Below are 22,080 nucleotides of genomic sequence, written 5' to 3' on the forward strand. Positions count from 1 at the left end.
GTCTTACACAATATGCCATAATAAACTAGAAAAGGCAATTTCTGAAGAAATTACGTTGGCTTGCTGGCTGCTGAAACAAGCTTGAGTTAAACCGCGTTGCTGTCTGCTAAACAGCTGCAGATGGTTTGATTAGCTGGGAACTATATACTGATTGTATGAAGGAGCAAGAAAGGAGCATTAAGAAAATGAGGAAAGTGAAGGAAAACTGCAATTAAAGCATTTTTAGTGGGAGTCAAGATCTGAGAGATAAGATTTCTGATGGTGTGAAAAATATGTCTGTGGGGTCAGAAATGTGTCCTCCGAAGCGATTTACAAAATTACCTATCTAGGTTGCACAGCTCAAAATCCTGCAATAAATTAACATGGGAGTCCAATGCCAATAAATTTATAAGTCTGGTCCTTTGTTGGTCACAATGCAACCACAAGGGGGCCCAATCCAGTGTCTTCATTTGCCGGTCCCAAGTCCAGGTAAATGCAGAGGGTTGTGCCAGGAAGGGCATCATACGTAAAATTTAAGCCAAATCAAACATGCGTATCCCAAATATGACTTCCATACCAGATCGGTAACAACTACTGCCACTGGTGCTGTTGACCTACAGGGTGCCAGTGGAAATTGGACTACTTTGGTTGAAGAAGGAGAGGGGGAAGGCGTGTATGAACATGAACAGGCAAAGAGAGAAGAGGAAGGGCAGGAGTGTAGGACTTAGAGTAGGAACTTTGAATGTAGGGACTATGTCTTGGAAAACTAGAGAGTTGGATGATATGATGGCGAGAAGAAAGGTGGATATCTTTGTGTGTTCAGGAGACCAGGTGGAAAGGTAGCAAAGCTTATAGATTAGGAGCAGGGTTCAAGCTGTTTTATCATGGTGTGGATGGAAAGAGGTATGGAGTAGGAGTTATCCTGAAGGAGGAGGAGGATTTTTGCCAGGAATGTTCTGGAGGTGAATAGAGTGTCAGATAGGGTGATGAGTCTGAAGCTGGAAGTTGATGTTGAATGTTGTCAGTGGTTATGCCTCACAATTAGGATGTGAGTTAGAAGAGAAGAAATTCTGGAGGGAGATGGATGAGGTGATTCATGGGAATCCCTAGTGGTGAGAGAGTGGTGATTGGGGCAGACGGACATGTTGGTGAGGGAAACAGCGGTGACGAGGAAGTGATGGGTATGTTTAGTATGCAGGACAGGAATGCAGAAGGACAGATGGTGGTAGACTTCGCAAAAAGGATGGAAATGGCTGTAGTGAACACATTTTTCCAGAAAAGGGAGGCGCATAGGGTGACTTATAAGAGTGGAGTTGACTACATCTTGTGCAGACATTTCAATCTGAAAGAGATCAGTGACTGCAAAGTAGTGGCTGGGGAGAGTGTAGCCAGACAGCATAGGATGGTGGTGGGTAGAATGACTCTGGTGGTAAGGGAGATGAAGAGGACAAGGGCAGAGGAGAAGATCAAGTGGTGGAAGTTGAAAAAGGAAGAGTGTGGCTTTGTGTGGCTTTTCAGGGAGGAGCTGAAACAGGCCCTGGAAGGTCAGGAGGTTCTTCCAGATGACTGGACAGCTACAGCTAAAGTGATCAGGAAGACATGTAGGAGGGTACTTTGTGTGTCATCTGGAAAGCGGAAAGCAGATAAGGAGACTTGGTGGTGGAATGAGGAAGTTCAGGAGTGTGTAAAGAGGAAAAGGTTAGCTAAGAAGAAGTGGGACACTGAGAGGACAGAGGAGAACAGACAGGAGTACAGGGCGATGCAGCGTAAAGTGAAGGTAGAGGTGGCAAAGGCCAAACAAAGGGCGTATGAGGATTTGTATGATAGGTTGGACACTGAGGGAGAGGTGGATTTGTACAGGTTGGCGAGGCAGAGAGACAGAGATGGGAAGGATGTGCAGCAGGTTAGGGTTGATCAAGGACAGGGATGGAAATGTGTTGACAGTTGACACAAGTGTGATGAAAAATGGAAGGAATACTTTGGAGAGTTGATGAATGAAGAAAATGTTAGAGAGCACAGAGTAGAAGAGGTGACTGTTGTGGAGCAGGAAGTAGCAAAGATCAGTAAGGATGAAGTGAGGAATGCGTTGAAGAGGATCAAGAGTGGAAAGGCAGTGGGTCCTGATGACATACCTGTGGAGGTATGGAAGTGGTTAAAAAACGCAAACATATCAAATACAGCCTGTGACGGGGTCCTATCCGAAAGAACCTTGGCAGAGTCCGTAGCTTTTAGATGTTAAAAGTTTTATTGCAATTGTCCTTGTCAGGTACAGCAAACAAAGCAAAGTATTTCGTTAGGATATTCTTCTATAATATCCATGCAAAGAATAACAAAGAAGTCTCTCAGTAATCCTTCCTTTTTGTTTGTAACAAACACTCAGTCAGAAACATTCACCATTTGTGACGCACAGTCGATCGTTTAGCACATATAACATACAGCTTATCCAACTCTCTTCCACCACACTTTCTCAATGGAATGAGGCGTCTTTTAAGGCCTCTAACCCTCTGACGTCATATCCCATACTAATTAGGTGGGGCTATATATACCCGGAACTCATGTTTGCTCTGGTTGAGACAGGAAATTCAGGAATGGAATGCAGTACGTGTTGTAATGGAATGGTTTGCGAATGTTTGATCTTATGGAAATATTGGATAAATAGAACGACAAGTGTGCACCCTTGAAGCCTATGTGGAATGTTGGTGATTGGTGAGAAAATTATGGCAAAGGTAAGTTTATAATTGCAATGTTCATATATGTGTGAATAAGTGTAAATGTGCTCAATGACTGAAAATTATACTATGTATTTGGGCTATGGTTGTTCCTGTTGGCTTAGTGATGGTCCACTCCGTCACACAGCCATATTGCTGATTAGTATGGTTTTAATTTTCAAATAAACTAAAACCGGAGCTATGTTTACAGGTTTACATTACTATAACTCTTATATGTATTGTGGTTTTGTGTCTGTCTTAGGGTGCATTCTGGGGTCTGATGACTGGACTGGTAGTAGGCCTACTCCGTATGATCCTAGAGTTCTCCTATATACCTCCGTCCTGTGGGCAGCCTGATCGTCGGCCTGCTGTTCTGGCTAATGTCCATTATCTCTACTTTGCACTCATCCTAATGGCACTCACCTGCCTTATCATTGTTGCTGTCAGCTTGGCCACTCCTCCAATACCTAAAGAACATGTAAGTGATTATATAATCTGTTAAATAGTGGGTATAAATTGGTTAGAGAATATACATTCTCCAGTTGGACCTGCAACAAGGACTAAAAAATAAATTCAATGGAAAAGGGTTTGTTTTCAAGGATAGTTTTTTATACTTTAAGACTAAGGGAATATCAAAGAGACTGACTAATTTACTGTTACCCAGCTCTACAGGTTGACTTGGTGGTCCAGATATAGCCAGGAGCATCGGATTGACCTTGCAGGTACCTGGATAGCGTCTGACTCGGTCAACTCTGATATCAACTCTCACTTTGATCACTCGCCAGATTCCTGGTTGTGGAGAGCTGTTCTCCGGCTCTGTGGTCTGACAGGGCCGAGTTCTGGCTCCACACCACCAGTTGCTGAAAACAGTGAACTGAACTCACTGCAAGAAGAGCCACTCTGGAGAAGAGTCTGCAATGTTAATGCCCTATTGCTGCTTGCTGTGAATGTTTTTCTATGGGGATACTTTGCCTAATGTTGAAATCCTGAACAAGTAATTAGTACAGTTGCATTTGGTTTGTTTTGAAAATGTTTCATGAAAAGAAGGCTTGGCAGCGCTTGATGCTTACTTTCTTTCCCACTTTTAATTAAAAGAAAGGCATAGGTACACACAATGAAAATGTATCAAATAATGTGTTTTTCCTTAATAAATATGATCCTTGTTTTTAAATTAATTAATTAACTGAAAGGAAAGCCTTGTCATGTGGTCCCAAACAGAGATGTCCATGCTGTCATAAATCTTTAGGGCCCCACCACACAAACAGTCACCAATCTATCTTCAACTTGGTTGCATATTCCTTTGTCTTTTGTCACTTTGAGCAGAGGCCGTACAAAACTTTTGAAGGTGGCAGGTTTCTCTACAGAAGTCCGTGATATGGAGGATGAGGAGGAAAAGAGGCAGGGGAAATGACCCACACCATGCTTGCAGGCTTGTCCAGATGGGTAGACATGACTGAGCTGGTAGATGGCGTCTTCAACTCCACACCAGTATCATGTTGCTCTTTAACACTATTTACTGTTTTTGCACAATAGTTATGTGTTACACACGCCATTACTGCCATCAAGTGGCGTAACGTATGTATTACACTATGATTTACATTAATTCTACAGGTGACTTATTTCCTGTATAAGTGGCACAATGCATAACACAACAGTACCAGCCATAAATTCAACAAAATAGCAGTGGAACAAACAAAAAAAAAGTTGTGGGGGGGGGGGGTACCTTTTATGTATTATATATCCTTGGTGCCACACCCTTCCTTGCTTAATAAAAGAAAAAATGCTTAATCTTTTTTCCCCTTAACCTACTCACTCAAAACAGTGTCCTTTGAGTAATTACTGTGGTTACACACACTAATGGCGTTATCTTTCGAGTGAATACATGTTGCACTATATTTAGTGCATTTTTTTTTCAATCAATGCCAACTTTTGTGGGAGGATAACCACATTTTTTTCCAAGATGAATAAATAATTTCACCATACAGTGAATACATTTACCTTTGTACCCAGACACATATTCGGCCAACATTGTCACTTTGTCTGTTACCATACTAAGATATTGTTTATAAGTAGACACTGTAATGTGTCATATTGTTATCTTAGTCTAAATGAATTGTACCCCAGCACAGCTGTTTTGTCTAGTCTGTCATCTTCATTTCCAAATGCTTGTGTCAGTGTTACTACAGTCTTTAACAAGCTGCCTGTATGATGTCAGACGCCCATGGTCTCCACAGTCTCTGGGAGCATGTAGGTGGGGCACTCACCTCCATATGATCTATACCCAATTGTCTCATAGTTGGCTGTCCCAGCTGAGGTGATGACCCTAGGCCGCCGACGCTCTCTCTGTGGATAGACGTTGTTAGATGAGGGTGTTGACCACTCCTCCTCTGCGTCAGGACTTCTGTCTTCTGTTCTTCACCAGAGGAATGCTCACTGTGTAACTCTTGGTCTGGTTGGTCCTGTGTTTCCTGCAGCTCACCTTCCTCTTCTCTTGCCATATCCAGTGCTTCAGGCTGATTACCTACTGCTTGGGGTTCCCCTAGCTGTTAATCCCCAGTGTCAGCCTCTGGAGTCTGAGTATGAGTTCTGCTGTCTTCAAAGCTATGCAGGCGTGGAGACTTCCACACATGAACACCTTCTTCTTGACTGTCTATGTCTGTATCTGCTTGTAATGACTGTTGCTTTCTTAACCATGTTTGTGTCTTTTTCTTTTGCTTATCCAGTGGCCTTTTTCCACTGGTAACCTGTCACATGGGAGAAGTAGGTTCCTGTGCACTCTGCGACTTTTACCTCCCTTTTCTGGTCTAATTTCATACACGGGTATGTCTGGGCTCTTCTGGCTTACTACTATGTACACAGCATCTTCCCGGTATGAACAGCGCTTACCAGGTCCTCCTCTCTCTTTAAAATTATGAAGCAGGACTCTGTTACCCGGATACAGGTGTAGACCACGTGTCTATTGGTCATAGTAGTACTTGTCTCTTGAAGCTTCTTTCCGTGCTGTTGTATATGCAATTTCATTGGCTTCTCTCATATGTGACTGCCACTTTTGCACATACTACTCATAACTGACTTGCTGATCCTAACTTGGTAGATGAAACAGGATATCTACAGGGAGTCTGGGGGTGCGGCCAAACAACAAATAATATGGCAAGAACCCCGTGGCCTCACTCTGAGTGCAATTGTACGCATGCACTACCTTGGACAGTGATTCTTTCCAGTCTGTTTTATTGTCTGTGAGAGTCCTCAGCATTGAGAGGAGCGTTCCGTTAAAACGCTCTACCTGGCCATTTCCCTGCGGATGAAAAGGTGTGGTGTGGGAGCCACGAAGACCACAGACCTTCTGGAGCTGGGAAAACAGCTGGTTTTCAAATTCACGTCCCATGTCATGATGGATTCGCACAGGGAAGCCAAAGTTCAGGGCAAAGTGATTGAAGACTTTGTCCACCACTATCTTTTCTGACTTGTTTCTTCGTCGCATACGCTTGTGCAAAGCATGTAAAATGGTCCATTACCACCAGGATGTATTTATATCCATGCTTGCATGTCTCCAGATGTAAAAAGTCTATGGACACAAGCTCAAAGGGGTAAGTAATGGTAATGGAGGTCAGTGAAGCTCTGTTGGCTTTACTGGGATGTTTTCTTTTAAGGCATTCACAGGCAAGCATCACAAAATGTTCAACGTCACTTTGCATTCTGGGCCAGTAAAATCTGTCCCTTATCAGTCCTAATGTCCTCTCTGCCCCCAAAAGTCCCATTTCTTTGTGAAGTTCTCTGAAGACAATGTTGTGGTGTTCTTTCAGAAAGGGGAGCTGATCTTTACCATTTACTCGCCTGAAGAGGACACCTTCATCATTCACCTGAAGTCTGTTCCAGTGTCTCAGAAGAATCTTTTTCTCAGGTGACTCTTCCTTAAAGGCTTGACCTTTGTACCGATAGTCACTAACTTTATAATTCGGGACAGGCCCAATCACAGCATCATTTTCTTGACTGATTTCATCTGGTGACAGAGTCTTACCAGCAGGGGGAGACATGTCTTGCACTAGATGACTGGCATTTTGACTGATAATGTAGTTCTCAGAACACATGCTCTTCTTCTGTAACAGAACACTTTCTGCAGCTGCTTTTATAACATCTTGTTTTACCTCAGCTGTGCACTGTGTCATGAACTGGTTAATGTCAAGAGGTAGCCTAGACATGCCGTCAGCATCAGAATTTTTCTTACCTGGCCGGTATCTGACTGTGACTTTAAAATCAGCCAATTCCCCTGCCCAGCGATGACCAGTGGCATTTAATTTTGCTGTTGTTTGCATATGTCTATATGTTAAAGGGTTGTTGTCTGTGTAAACAATAAAATGTGGGGCATAAAAGAAGTAGTCATGAAAGCGCTCACATATTGCCCAATTTAAAGCTAGGAATTCCTTTGCCTGCTTGTTGTTGACACAATACCGCTCCTAGGACATCTTGTGAGGCATCACAATGGAGTATAAATGGCTGTGCAAAATCAGGATACCCTAGAATGGGTGGGTGTGTCAAACAGTCTGTAAGCTCATTTAAAGCCTCCTGGTGACTTTCAGTCCAAATGATGGGTGTGTTAGGTGGGGCATTGACGATCTGATCCCTGGATACTGAAACAGGCTCTAGTGACCTAGTAATAAAGAAACAAGCGAAGGAAGATGTTAGGTGATGCTGGTTTTAAATAAACGAATTTCATATTAGAAGGAGCATTGGGTCAGAAAACACAGGCCCAAGACACTGATTTAGTTCCTGTGTTTTCATTTCATTTGCTGCAGCCAACTGAATGAAAACTAACAAAAATAGATTTGGTAGCAGTTGAATATGTGAACAGTGAACATAAGTAGTAAGATGAAAAGTACATTATTTCCTAAGGACTATTTCATTTTATATAATATAAACAGATGGTTATTTGGCAGCAGAGCACTCTAACACACATGAAACTGTAGGATCCATGGTTTGTGTCCCTGGACAGAACCACAGAAATATCAGCAAACTTGATTCTCATGATGTGAACTGAACCGGGATCAGTATAATTGGCTCCAAAGCTTACTTTTGAATGGACAGTGACAAAGGGAGAGTGTGTATATATGTTAAGATTCAGTGTAATATTTAGGGTGAAAGCATCTGATACTCAAGTTAAAAATCTTAAAATGCCAGGATCCAGCTTGACCAAACCAATGATCCCAAGATCCACTTATTTGTTTTTATATAACTTTCAGACAATTTCCATGACCCTTAGCTCCTAATGGTGTCTGTTTGGTACAACTACACAATCACATACAATGACCTGGGGGCAATAATGTAAATCATTCTAAATGTAGAATCTACTACTGAAATGTTCTGCCTCTTGTAGTGATGAATTCTTATATGTCGCTTTCAATGAGCTTGTGGCAATAATCTCCTTGCATTCAGTGCTCAATTTACTGAGACAGCTCAGTTACTGACAGTGGTACTGTACTCCAAGATACATTGCAAGTTCATCAGTGGGACTTCTATGGGATCACAAAATGGTTTAACACTATCTGAGAAAAACTGATGACAGTGATAAAATTATGACATGATCTTTTTTAAGCAATATTCATATGTTATTAGTATATTAGGTGGAATCAAACTATATTTATGGGAATTGAAAATAAATTAAGACACGAGACATGAGCATGTCTCTGTGATTTAGGACCTTACCTACGTAATAGCTGAGTATACACAGAAACATTCTGAAGTTTGGAAGTGTCAGGATAAGTGTCCAAACATCACAGATATTAATCATGGCTCTTTGCATTCAGGCATCTGTGAAGTGGAGTCAGAAGTGCATCTTTCATTTCAGAAAACTGCTTTGTGTTTGTGTGCATTTGTACATTGGTTTTTCTCTTCCCTTTTATCTGCTTTTATTCTTATTTAGATGCTCTGAAAGAGAGAGAGAAATAACACTCTCAGAGCCACACTCTGTTCAAATACATGCATAATGTAAATGTATGTACTTTCAGTTTTAGATGGCCACATACGCATACTCACTCACACAATGCAAACAAACACATGATTGGACAGAGTTAAAAGGCAGCATGTTAGGGGTAACTGAAGACTGACTCAAGCCTATACAGTAATTATGTCTACACCTAAGATGGGAAGAAAGGGAGGAAAAATAAAGGAAAGAAAAATGAAAGGAGAGGTGTAGAGGGTGAAGAATAGTTTCTACAGCCCACCTAAGTTGAGGTAGTGTCAAAGAAGTAAAACCAAGAAGAGAGAGAGGGCTGTGTAAAGACAAAGATTATAAAAGAGTGTGACAAAGCTCCTTCAACTTAAACAAACCTGACAGTGCCTCTGCTTCCCCCAGACAGGTCTGTATGAATATATTTGGCCTCAGCTGTCAGCTCTAACCATAACAGCTCCTGGTAATACATCAACTTAATCACCGTGCTCCTGCTCATTGCAGCCATCACATTCACTTAGTTCACAGAAAACATGTAGCATCAGAGCTCTACATGGTTCTTCACTCTATGGACAAAAATCCAGGTGGACTGCCTACTGCTTCAGAGACCATGAAACAAAAAATGATTTAAAATTTAAATTTTAAGATTTTTTACAAGATACGGTGAGATGAATGGTTGGGATGATTAGTTTTTGGTCAGTATACTGGGTATCAGTCAGAGAGTATAATGGGTAGTCAGAATGAAGCTATTTTTAGCTCACAGTTTTAAAGATATAATTCACAGACTGGGCTTTGTAAGTTCCAATTTTGCTAGAATTGAATTCCACTGTTTAGGTTTAAACCCCTGAAACTGTTCTTGTACAGTACTTGAGAAAAATCAATCATATGAGAGTGGCTCAGTGTGCACTAAATACACACAGATTAACACTCCATTAGCCTTATATACCACGTACTGCAGACCAAACAAACAAAAATCAGGCTGATACACTGTGGCCTTGTACTTGCCTACCGTAATGACTAATACTGACCTCACTTTCAATCAAGGCAAAATATATTTCTAATTGTATAGCTGTTTCTCCATTACTTCTGAAGGTATTACAGATTTATATGACAAAATCTACCAGTGGATTTCTTCAAAACATTTCAAAATGAATTTACAACTGATTTGACTATGGAGATGAAATGTTGCAAGAGTTTTAAAAAGAAAAAAAACGAAGTGGTCTATTGGGATAATATGGTACTATGAGGTCTTTAAGGTATGAAAGAGCTTGATTATGAAGGGATTTGTATGTGAGAAGAAGGATTTTAAATTCTATTCTGTAGAAGCCAATATAAGGGAAATATGATCTCTCTTGCTAGTTCCTGTCAGGGCTCTGGCTGCGGCATTCTGGATTAACTGGAGGCTTTTTATGGAGATACTGGGACATCCAGATAGTAATGAGTTACAGTAATCTAGCCTTGAGGTAACAAATGCATAGACTAGTTTTTCTGCATCATTTTGAGACAGGATGTTCCTAATTTTGGCAATGTTGCGCAGGTGAAAGAATGCGGTTCTAGAGATTTGTTTTATGTGTGAGTTAAAGGACATGTCCTGGTCAAAAATAACTCCAAGGTTTTTTACAGTAGTGCTGGAGGCCAGGGCTATGCCATCTAGAGTAGCTATAATTTTAGAAAAGTTATTTCTGAGATTTTTTGGCCCAAATACAATGACTTCTGTTTTCTCTGAGTTTAAAAGTAAAAGGTTACTGGTCACCCAGGCCTTCATGTCAGTTAGACAGGCTTGAAGTCTGGTTAACTGGTTTGTGTTAACAGGTTTAATAGATAGATACAACTGAGTGTCATCTGCATAGCAGTGGTAATTAATAGAGTGCTTTCTAATGACGTAGCCTAAAGGAAGCATGTACAGGGTGAACAGAATCGGTCCTAGCACAGAGCCTTGTGGAACTCCATAACTAACTTTTGTTCATGTGGAAGGTTCATCATGGACATGAACAAACTGGAATCTGTCTGATAAATAGGATTGGAACCATTTTAACTCTGTTCCTCTGATACCAGTCACATGCTCCAGTCTCTGTAATAAGATGTTGTGGTCAATGGTGTCGAATGCAGCACTAAGGTCTAGGAGGACAAGTATAGAAACAAGTCCATTATCTGAGGCTAAGAGAAGATTGTTGGTAACTTTTAACAGTGCTGTTTCTGTACTATGATGTGCTCTAAATCCTGATTGAAAATCTTCAGATAGTTCATTCCTGTGTAAGTGGTCTGATAGCTGCTTAGCAACAGCTTTTTCTAGGATTTTAGAAATAAATGGCAGGTTGAATATTGGTCTATAATTAGGCAAGACTCCTGGATCAAGACTAGGCTTTTTGAGTAAAGTTTTGATTACTGCAGTCTTAAAGGCCTGTGGTACGTAGCCTGATACTAGAGATAAATTTACTAAGTCTAATAAAGATGAGTTCATTAATGGCAGGGTGTCTTTAAGCAGTCTAGTTGGGATGGGGTCTAAGAGACACGTTGATGATTTCGATGAAGCAACTACTGATATAAATTCAGAGAGATCTATGGGAGAGAAGCAGTCTAAACATAACTGAGGTCCTACAGATGATTCGAGAGCTACTGTAGTAGAAGATTCATTTATTGCAGGTATAAGAAGCATCTGCTGAATTTTATCTCTAATAGTTGTGATTTTATTTGTAAAGAAACTCATAAATTCATCACTACTGAGAGCTAAGGGAACAGTGGGCTCAACAGAGCTGTGACTTTTTGTCATCCTGGCTACAGTGCTGAAAAGAAACCTGGGATTGTTTTTATTGTCCTCTATTAGTGATGAATAGTAGGCTATGCAGTACTTGACTAGTACTGGAATATAGCAGTTAATGAATTGTTTAGAGTTTAGTTGGTTTTTAGGTGTGTTAAACTATAGCTAGTCTGTTGCTAGTCTGTAGACGAACTATACAACACACACAACACGGCACGCTTGCAAGAGAAAGTGATTTGCTTACCTGGAGAGCAACACACTCCTGTTAGTCTTTAGATTAAGTGTGATACAAATGAAGGCATAAAAGAATACATATTAGAATATTAGAATACATATATTAGCACTGTTGGAAGGTTTTGTTTTGTCTGATAAAATTTCAGATCAAGGTCTTTGTCAGGGCACATAAAAACCTAGGTGCATAAACATATAATTGAGTTTTTGTATTAATAGTGTGCCACAAACAAAATAAATAACATAATAATAATAATAATAATTTAGCAGAGCAATGTGGTAAAAATGTAAAGAAGAGGCACAGTATAGCTTACAAGATGATGTTGATGATGGTTGACCAAAGTGACCAAATTTGCAATATGGATCATCCACAGGATTGCTGTGACTCTGGTGTAGAGAATAAATGTGTGCAACCTGATCTTCAGGTTCCACTCCTTTTTCCTGAGTGGATGGATGCACTTGCTGTGTGAGACCTTTTATCACTGGGCATCAATACCGTCTTCGTCACCTTCCTGTGTATACCCCATTCTTGATATTGGTTGGAACTTGAAGTGTGGGCCTGGCCTAATCAGTACTTCTCCCCTTCCCGGACGTGAATAAATTGCCTTGTTTATGTCTGTTGTTTCTTTGTCCAGTCGGTGTACATGTAGAGACACTCCGGGTGTCATGAGGCGACAGTACGGGCCCTTCTGCACCTCTTGCTTTCCTCCCCTTTCTTTCCTGTGTGTGTCTTGTGCCGTGATTGTTTGCAGGTGTGTCGCCCGAGGCGGTGAGGTGCTGATGAGCTTCCACCTGTCACTTCCCTTCACCGACTCCCATAAAAGCCCTGGCTCTGCACAACCTCGGCACCAGTTCGTCCGTTTACCCACGCGGTAGTGGAAGATCCGTTAGTAAGAACCTTGCGACCTGAAGTCCTAGTACTCACCAGTTTGTGTTCTTCCTTTTTTTTCAGACCTTTGGCCCTCCGAGGTCCGTGGCTGGAAGCCTGTGCCGCTCGATCCCTGCTTGTTCCTGGAGACCCCTTGTTTTCTCAGCCTTCCAGTGATTTTGTGTTTGAATAAAGACGTTGTTTTGAATCTGCACTTGGGTCCCATCCTAACTCTTGACACCGGGGGTGATAAGAGCAATGATACTAAAAAGAGCTCCAGCCCACTCTGTGGAAAGGCGTTATTGTAGGGTGTCAGGTCCCGGAAACCAGGTTTCTGGTGCCAGGATTTTATTTTGAAGGGACAAGGAGAAATGTTTTGGGTGCTATGTCCTCAGCTTGGTTTGATTACTGATCTGTGTCACCGTTGTCATTACACAGGCACCTACTGTGCTCCCGCACCGGAGGAGGTTCGGGTGCGAGCACTGTTTTCTGTTACTGTGTCTCTCCTTTATTAACCTGGTTTTCTCCTGTTTCCTGTTTTCCGAGTCTGGAGAGAGCCCGGCCTCTGGTAGGCCCCAGAGGGATCCATACACCGTCAGATATTGCTCTGCGGACCTGAGATGGACATATCACCTCCATCTCCGAGGACCACCCCGGTCTCATCACTCATCACCACTGGCCTTCAACCACGATCCACATTTCATTCATTGTACTGCATTTAATAAACTTTGGTATAATCTGCTTCTGTGTCCTGGGCACTTGTGTTAGACGGGGTTGTGATCCATACAAATTGATACACAAATCATGACACAGGGTTCAACATATTACACTTTTTCACAGTGATGTTAGGCATTTAAAGCAATGTAGTGTGGTATCTTAATAAGTGCAGAGTGTGCAACAGTAACTGTAAAATTTTGTGGAGCTATGTGGCTGGTTGGTTAGGTTTTGATGTTGCCAGAATGGTGTGTCCATTAAAACACAAGAGATTCCATGACTTCTATTTCCAGTTTTATTTTGTTTGAATGCTGATTAGGGATTCCATAAATGGATATTGTTGGTATAGTTTCTCAGATGCAACAAGCCATTTAGGAACCTGAGCAGCTAGCGTGGAAGTGTTAATGCACAAAGAGGAACTGTGACTGGTCTAATTACTAATAAGCTACAGATGGCAGATGACGAGAGGAAATTACGAGCTTAGATCACCAGGCAAATTGTGGAATTTTCTACAGCCTCCCCCAAATATGTTAACATATTTGTCCTAAACAAATTCACACTATTAAATCAGGAAAGGTAGGAAGGGCTATGAAATGACTAACTGGGCAAATGAATGGTTTCACATTGATGAGAATCTCAGCAACTCTGATTCTACCATCAGAGCTGGGAAGTATCTTGGAGACAGTACCAATGGGCCAGGAGCAGCAAGGGAGTTGAGGGTCAACTACCATAACTGCAACACCAGGAGAGATAGGATTTCCATCTCTTTTCCATTTCTGGCAGTTCTGCAGACTTGGAAGATAGTCCTTGAAGAAACTGACCCAGAATCAGCAAGGATCTGACTATGACTCCATTTTCGTTGGGCCAGAAGTTCTGAGTCTGCATACACTACTTGACTAAGTGTTGTGTCTCTTGCCTCCCCATTAGAAGCAGGTCTAGCAATCTCTGAGATGCTAGACCTGCCCACGGGTTTAGAGTTTAAGATCTCCTCAACTTCAGCGAGCACTGTATACAGTACCTCCTCAGTGACCACTTGAGTTCCAAGTGGTTGCCTCGGACGTTTGTGCCCTGGTCCAAGAGAAGCTCAAAGGGATGGCTACAAAACGACTAAGAGCTAATAGGAAACTATCAGTGTCTAGTCCCAAAAGGAGCTCAAGATGAACATAGCATGTAGTATGACACTTAAAGAGAATGCCCCATCTCTTCTCATGTCCATGGCCTATTTTAACGTTAAAAGGGCCAAAGCAGTCCATGCCTGTTGACCAGAAGGGAGGTTTACAGAGTCGAAGTTTAGAAGCAGGAAGAGCAGCCATTCTTGGAACTGAGGGAGTGCTTTTCCAGTTCTGACATTCAACGCATAACCCCTGTATTTTCTTCATTGCTTGTCACCCATGTAGAACCCAATATTTCTGCTGAAGTTCAGCAAACACTCTTTGTTGACCAGGGTGACACAGCAATCAGTAGTTTAGTAACTGGGTTCTTGGGGTCTAAAACAATTGGATGAATGCCATCTGGCTACTAGACCTCACTATGACGGAGATGACCTCCAACTTGTATGAGTCTGGTAGACTGATCATATTCTGGTGCCAGTTCAGCCAGTCAGCTCCATCCATCCATCCATCTATACCCACTTATTCCTTAACCAGGGTCACGGGGATCTGCTGGAGCCTATCCCAGTTCTCTTTCGGGTGGAAGGCAGGTGACCAGTCCATCACAGGGCCACATAGACAACAACCACACACACTCACATTCACTCATATGGGCAATTTAGAGTCACCAATCAACCTAACATACCTAACCTAACATGCATGTTTTTTGGGCTGTGGGAGGAAACCGTAGCCGGAGTAAACCCATGCAAACTCCACACAGAAAGGCTGGACGACCACAACCTTCTTGTTGTGAGGCAACAGCACTAACCACTCATCCACCATGCTGCCATGCCAGTCGACTCCGTGATATCTGTCTTAAATATTTTGCGGCCACATTCAAGGAGCTTGTATTCCTCTGGGAAATTTTCCTGCTGTGCCTGGTGAAGGAGATGCAGTTCCACTTGGGTTCGGTGAGACTTAGCCTCTACTGATGCATTTAATGAGTGGGTTTTAGCAGTTGCATCAACCAGTTCTGACCAAGTATTGAATTGTTGAGCAGTCAGGCTTTGGGGGGCTAACAGGAACCTGTGCATGTCCACAGAACAAAGGTTTTCTTAATTTTGTCATGGCATCAGCACTGGAAAAACCTGGGAACTGTGGCCATTGTTCAGAGGGTAAGTACAAAAAGGAGGGCCCTTGGAACCAATGACTGTTGCTGGTTGCTAATTTTGCTAATTTTGACAAGTAGTTTCTTTTCTTATGTGTTTTCGTTTCCAAGGCTTTTCTTTGTTCATGGTGTTTGTGTTTGCTTTCCCTGAACTCCCTCCCATGTCTTGTGCTCATGTTTCCCTTGTCCGAGTAGATGTGTCTTGTTCCCTTAGTGTTCACCCTCATGTTTTGTCTTTCCCTCTTCATGTTCATGTTTCCACATGGTCTGATGTGTACCCGAGTGCGTGTGTGACCCAGACTCTCATGCTTGTGTTCCCTCTTCATGTTCATGTCTCTCTCTGTGTCCCTAGATGTTCATGTAACCCTGGTTCCATAGTTCCCTGTTTTCTTGTTTTTGGTTTTCCATAGTTTATTCTTGTTAAATAAAGTTTCTTAGTTTTGCAACCTGAGTACCAGAGTGGGCGTCTTTTTGGTCCGAAATTTAGTAAAAAAACCCCCAATCGTGACAGAATCAGGTCTGTGAATATTCACATCATGCAAAACTCCTAAATGACAATCCTTACAGTATGGACAGCCTCCAGAATTCTCCTCTGGATGTACGCCCTGAAGGAAAGTGGTTATGTGTAATGCTTACTTTGCAGATCTTCCTTATCTGATCTGTAATTTAGCATTTCTTGGTTGTTCGGTCACTTGAACAGCTAAACTTTGCCCCCACTTCCTTTTCTCTCTCCTCTATCCACTCACCCCAACCGGTCGAGGCAGATGGCCACCCAAACTGAGCCCGGTTCTGCTAGAGGTTTTTTCTTCCGTTAAGGGGAGTTTTTCGTCTCCACTGTCGCCAAGTGCTTGCTCATAAGGGATTTGTTGGGCTTTTTGTTTTTGTAAAGTCCATTGAGATGATTTGTATTATGATTTGGAGCTATAGAAATGAATTGAATTGAATTATACGGCACATTTGGTCTCTCAGCTCTAGCATGTCTGGCAAAACTGGAAATTTGTTTACTAAGCAGCTGATGGACATGTGATGCACAGACCAGCTCCTTAGCTCCTTAGCATGCCAACCAGAGCCCGGATCCGCAGAGCAAACTGACTGAACCCCCGAGAGTCTCCTGTGTGATTAGTTGGGAGACCATGGATGGAGGCAATTTCCCTTAACATGAGAAGATGTGGTTGGCCATACTTCTTCTGAAGAGCTTTAAGAGCAATGGTGTAAGGCTGAGGATGATGAGCATATGTTACAGCCAGATGAGGAGCTGCATCCAATTTTAGGTGATCCAGTAGAATGTGATATTTATATTGCTCATCTTCATCTAGTGGCCGACCTAGAAAGCTGTAGAGGTGGTAAAATTGTGTAGGGCACTGGCCCTGATAACTGAGTAGGCATACGCAAACTAGCTGCACTAGCAGGGGTCACACTTAGAAAATGAGGGCACACCTGATAGTTCAGATAAAGTCATTACAATTCAATTCAATTCAATTCAATTTTATTTGTATAGCGCCAAATCACAATACAAATCATCTCAAGGCACTTTACAAAAACTAAAACTAAAAACCCAACAATTCCCTTATGAGCAAGCACTTGGCGACAGTGGAGAGGAAAAAACTCCCTTTAACGGAAGAAAAAAACCTCCAGCAGAACCGGGCTCAGTTTGGGCGGCCATCTGCCTCGACCGGTTGGGGTGAGTGGATAGAGCAGAGAGAAAAGAACAGCAACAATAAACAACAAATAGACACTGCAAGGTGGTGGGGCCAGTAACTGCACATCAGCGATAAACAGCTCCAGGACCAGGGACACCTGCAGAAGGTACAGAGAGAACAGAGAGAGAGGGAGAGAGCACAAACTAGGGGAGAGAGAGAGCACAAGGTTAGTGACATTCAATGGTGGAACATACATGAGGTGGGAGGAGAGAAGAGAGAGGAGGGGAAGGGGGGGGGGTTAGGGTAGGGGAGCTCAGTGCACCGATGGTCCTCGGGCAGTCTAGGCCTATAGCAGCATAACTAACTAAGGGATGGTTCAGGGTTGCCTGAAGCCAGCCCTAACTATATGCTTTGTCAAAGAGGAAGGTTTTAAGTCTAGCCTTAAAAGTATAGAGAGTGTCTGCCACCTGAACCCAGGCTGAGAGCTGGTTCCACAGGAGAGGAGCTTGATAGCTAAAGGCTCTGCCTCCCATTCTGCTTTTGAGAACTCTGGGAACCACAAGTAGGCCTGCACTCTGAGAGCGAAGTGGTCTATTGGGATAATATGGTACTATGAGGTCTTTAAGGTATGAAAGAGCTTGATTATGAAGGGATTTGTATGTGAGAAGAAGGATTTTAAATTCTATTCTATATTTTACAGGGAGCCAGTGAAGAGAAGCCAGTATAGGAGAAATATGATCTCTCTTGCTAGTTCCTGTCAGGACTCTGGCTGCGGCATTCTGGATTAATTGGAGGCTTTTTATTAAGATATTAGGACATCCAGATAGTAATGAGTTACAGTAATCTAGCCTTGAGGAAACAAATGCATGGACTAGTTTTTCTGCATCATTTTGAGACAGGATGTTCCTAATTTTGGAAATGTTGCGCAGGTGAAAGAATGCAGTTCTAGAAATTTGTTTTATGTGTGAGTTAAAGGATATGTCCTGGTCAAAAATAACTCCAAGGTTTTTTACAGTAGTGCTGGAGGCCAGGGCTATGCCATCTAGAGTAGCTATAATTTTAGAAAAGTTATTTCTGAGATTTTTAGGCCCAAATATAATGACTTCTGTTTTCTCCGAGTTTAAAAGTAAAAAGTTACTGGTCATCCAGGCCTTTATGTCAGTTAGACAGGCTTGAAGTCTGGTTAACTGGTTTGTGTTAACAGGTTTAATAGATAGATACAACTGAGTGTCATCTGCATAGCAGTGGTAATTAATAGAGTGCTTCCTAATGATATATCCTAAAGGAAGCATGTACAGGGTGAACAGAATCGGTCCTTGTGTGTGTGTTATAAGCCCAATGAAAGTGTAAGCACCAGCCCCAGTGCTAAATGATGGTAGATAAATGGGTTAAAAATGTGGTTATAGAATGTTGTTGAGAAGGACAAGAGGAAGTGAAAGAAGGAAAACGAAGGAAGAAATAAATTGGCACTCTTTTCAAGAGTGAGAAAGGGAGGCAGAAATAGGAGTAAGAAAAATCTGCTGCAGAATTAAGGGTAAAGTTAGAGAAGTGATGTTGAGGAGAATAAGAAGGACAAAAAGAAATGTAGGGTGAGAAAGTAGAAGTTATGTTTTGCAGGTTCGTCAAACTCCGATGGGGACACATCAGACCCAAAACACAGCACCAGTGGGATCACAACAATTCACTGCTACGATGGCCACTTTGGATGAAGCTGTGCGGACTGCAGTTCCTCTCAGAGTCTGCTGGTTTGAGATTCATGATACTGGACAAAAGGGGGGTGAGTCACCAGCTGATTATTGCACCCGCATGGAAACTGTATTCGCTGCACACTCCGGATAATGCAGCATACAGTCACCTGTGGAAAACTGCATTAATAAATGTCTCAACCTGGCCCAAGGATCTGCGTCAAGATGTCATGTGTCGGCTGGGAAACAGAGACTTTGCCAAATGTTTGGACGCATGTCTTACATTCAGAAAGGAACCGAGAGAATCAGCAGAATGAACAGATCAGCAGAATCAGCTTCAAAGAGGACAGTTTCACACTTTAAAGGACATGAACACATATCCTATAACTGAATCAACAAAAACTGATGAAATACAATTGAATGATTGCACCTCAGGAAACCCATATGATGACAGTGCTATAGAAATACCCTGACTAATAATGTAATGTTTTTTTCCCTCTGATTGGTAATTACAATTGTGTTGACACTTTGTGTCAAAAGGGGGGAATGTGAGGATTTTACAACAGAGCAAATGGTCACTAACTTAAACCAATGTGGGGGTTGAATGTTTGCTTGACCCTTTCATGGTATGTGGTTCTGTCTGTTTATTGGTTTAGTGTTTTAGGGTAGAAGGTTGTAAATGACTGCCAACAATTAGTTTCTTTGATGGTAAGAAGACTGAAGATAGTACCTGAACAAACAATGTGGGGGTCTGTTCAGGATTAGTCCAAAGTACGGTATATAAACTGCTCTTGTAACACAGACGGCAGAGGACTTCTGCAAGGATGTCCTCTCCGGGCCCGTGATTAAACCTGAGATGATTCATCACACTTGTGGTTGTTTTCTGAGAATTAGCAACTCTCAAACTTAATGAAATTTCTACCACACACCTCCACAGGGAGGTGCCCAGGAGGCATCCGGTACAGATGAAGTGGCTTACCTCAGCTGTCTCCTCTCAATGTGGAGGAGCAGTGGCTCTACTCTGAGCTCCTCCTGGGTGACCGAGGTCCTAACCCTATCTCTAAGGCCCGGCCACCCTGCGAAGGAAGCTCACTTCAGACGCTTGTATCTGAGATCTTGTCCTTTCTGCCATGACCCAAAGCTCATGACCATAGGTGAGAGCTGGAACATAGACTTTCCAGTAAATGGAGAGCTTCGCCTTTCCCCTGAGCTCCTTCTACACCGACTGCATTGCTGCAGCCAATGCACCGATCCGTCAATCAATCTCCCGCTCTGTCCTTCCCTAAAACTCCTCCACCTGAGGCAGGGTCTCTCCCCTGACCTGGAGATGGCAGGCCACCTTTTTGGACTTGGAGGTGCTGATTCTCATCCCCGCCGCCTCACACTCGGTTGCAAACCCCCCCAGTACACGCTGAAGGTCCTGGCCCTATGGAGCCAATGGGACATCATCATCTGCAAAAAGCAGAGATCAAATCCTGTGGTCCCTGAACTGGACTCCCTCTGGCCCCTGGCTGCGCCTAGAAAGTCTATCCATAAAAATAGTTAACAGAACCGGTGACAAAGGGCAGCCCTGTCCAACAAGCACTGGGAACAAGTCTGACTTACTGCCAGCAATGCGAACCAAGCTCCTGCTCTGGTTGTATGGCTATGGATGGCCCGTAACAAAGAGGCCCGGGCCCTATAATCCCAGAGCACCTCCCACAGGATGTCGCGAGGGACACGGTCAAATGCCTTCTCTAAGTCCACAAAACACATGTGAACTGGTTGGGCAAACTCCCACGAACCCTCAATCACCTTGAAGAGGGTATAGAGCTGGTCCAGTGTTCCACGACCGGCACGACTGGCCAAAACCACATTGTTCCTCCCAGATCCAAGGTTCTACCATCGGCTGGATCCTCCTCTCCAGCACCCTAGCATAGACCTTCCCCCGGAAGGCTGAGGAGTGTGAGCTGAACGGGTAAGCCCTACTTATATTTAAATTAGGACATATCCTGGTCTAAAATAGGTTTTTAACATATGGTGGCCAAAGCTATACCATTTCAAGTATCTACTATATACAGTATTGTTAGATAAGCAATTTCTGAGGTCTTTAGCCCCAAAGACAATAAATTCTGTTTTCTCTGAATTTAGAAGTAGAAAGTTATTGGTCATCCAGGCCTTTAACCCTCTGGGGTCGACGCACGCGCCAACGCGTTTTGACGCATCTTTTTCTGATAAGGCCGAAACAAACTGAAATTACTCCGTCAATTCTGATCGTACAGATAAAAGAAGTATATCATTCAAATCTGTAAAGGGTCTAGTTTTAGTGGTATACCATCATAATAACAACAAAACGTTGTGCTTTTTTTAAATAAAGAAAGCCGACAGGGTGTGCTCTCGGACTTTTCTGTCTCTGCCATTTCTCTTCACAGACGCGTAAATAAAACAACCAGAATCTCAGCGAATACTTGGCTCATAAAAATAAGAATTATATGGCTAGAAAGCTTGAAATGTTTTCTTTTGAGTGAAACAATTCAAGTCGAAAACAAATCATCACTTTTGATTTAATCCGTATGAACGTAAGGAGAAGTCCGTTTTTTCTGTCTCACCTCATTACAGGTAATGCGGTCCCGCCTTGTACACTGTCCACTGTTCACATGTAAATAATCTCAGGTGAACCAGGTAAATATGTGCACGCCCCCGAGAAATGACACAAAATATCAAACTTCATCATAGAATTTACTCACTTTTTTGACGCGTTTGGATGATGGGGCGTTACGCACGTGAAGCGGCGCTCCTTACATTCCTCACAGAGACAAATAGTTTAGCTTGTCCTCAGAGTAAAAACACTGATTTTAACTCAAATGAGGATCGTTTGCTCCTCATTGTGTTGTATTGTACAGCACTAATCCGTCCCATCTACATTGACTGAAAGGCTCATTATGCGCGGCTTTGTCTGGACGTTCAGTGCGTCTTTTGTGTTCTCAGGTAAATCACATGACTATTCATCCTCAGACACACCCTCTTGCATATGGCCTTTCTGGACAAAAAGTGTCTTAGAAAATTTAAATCAGTGTATTGTTTACTATGAATGTGTGAACAAGATGACATTCACAGCACTCTGAAGTAAACACTTTAGCCTACAACATGCAGGTCTCCAAAGTCTTGTGAACCAATGTTCTGTTTGTGTTTTATGGTCTTATTTCAGTGAGTAAAAAATTGTAGTTTTTCACTAGCCATGCATAAACACTTTTTTCTCAAAAACACAATAATGTATAAACTTGAAGCTCACATATTATTGTAGCCAATTTTGTGCTG

The 22,080-nt window shown here is 42.5% G+C and overlaps 1 protein-coding gene across 8 annotated transcripts in view; it reads left to right on the forward strand.

Moving 5' to 3' along the window:
• Window positions 1-13,229, forward strand: part of slc5a9 (solute carrier family 5 member 9) — a 59,124-nt gene extending 45,895 nt beyond the window's left edge. For 7 of the 8 annotated variants that reach the window (XM_026323069.1, XM_026323076.1, XM_026323070.1 and 4 more), the window contains 2 exons: window positions 2,950-3,165; window positions 3,352-3,858. In XM_026323069.1, coding sequence (XP_026178854.1) covers window positions 2,950-3,165; window positions 3,352-3,663 — 528 coding nt within the window. In that variant the 3' untranslated portion in view covers window positions 3,664-3,858. Of the gene's footprint in view, window positions 1-2,949; window positions 3,166-3,351; window positions 3,859-12,572 lie in introns of those variants that run through there. The other variant, XM_026323075.1, reaches the window with a different exon arrangement.
• The last annotated feature ends 8,851 nt before the right edge of the window (window positions 13,230-22,080 follow it).

This window comes from Mastacembelus armatus, chromosome 4 (genome assembly GCF_900324485.2).
Source record: "Mastacembelus armatus chromosome 4, fMasArm1.2, whole genome shotgun sequence".
Classification (NCBI taxonomy): domain Eukaryota; kingdom Metazoa; phylum Chordata; class Actinopteri; order Synbranchiformes; family Mastacembelidae; genus Mastacembelus; species Mastacembelus armatus.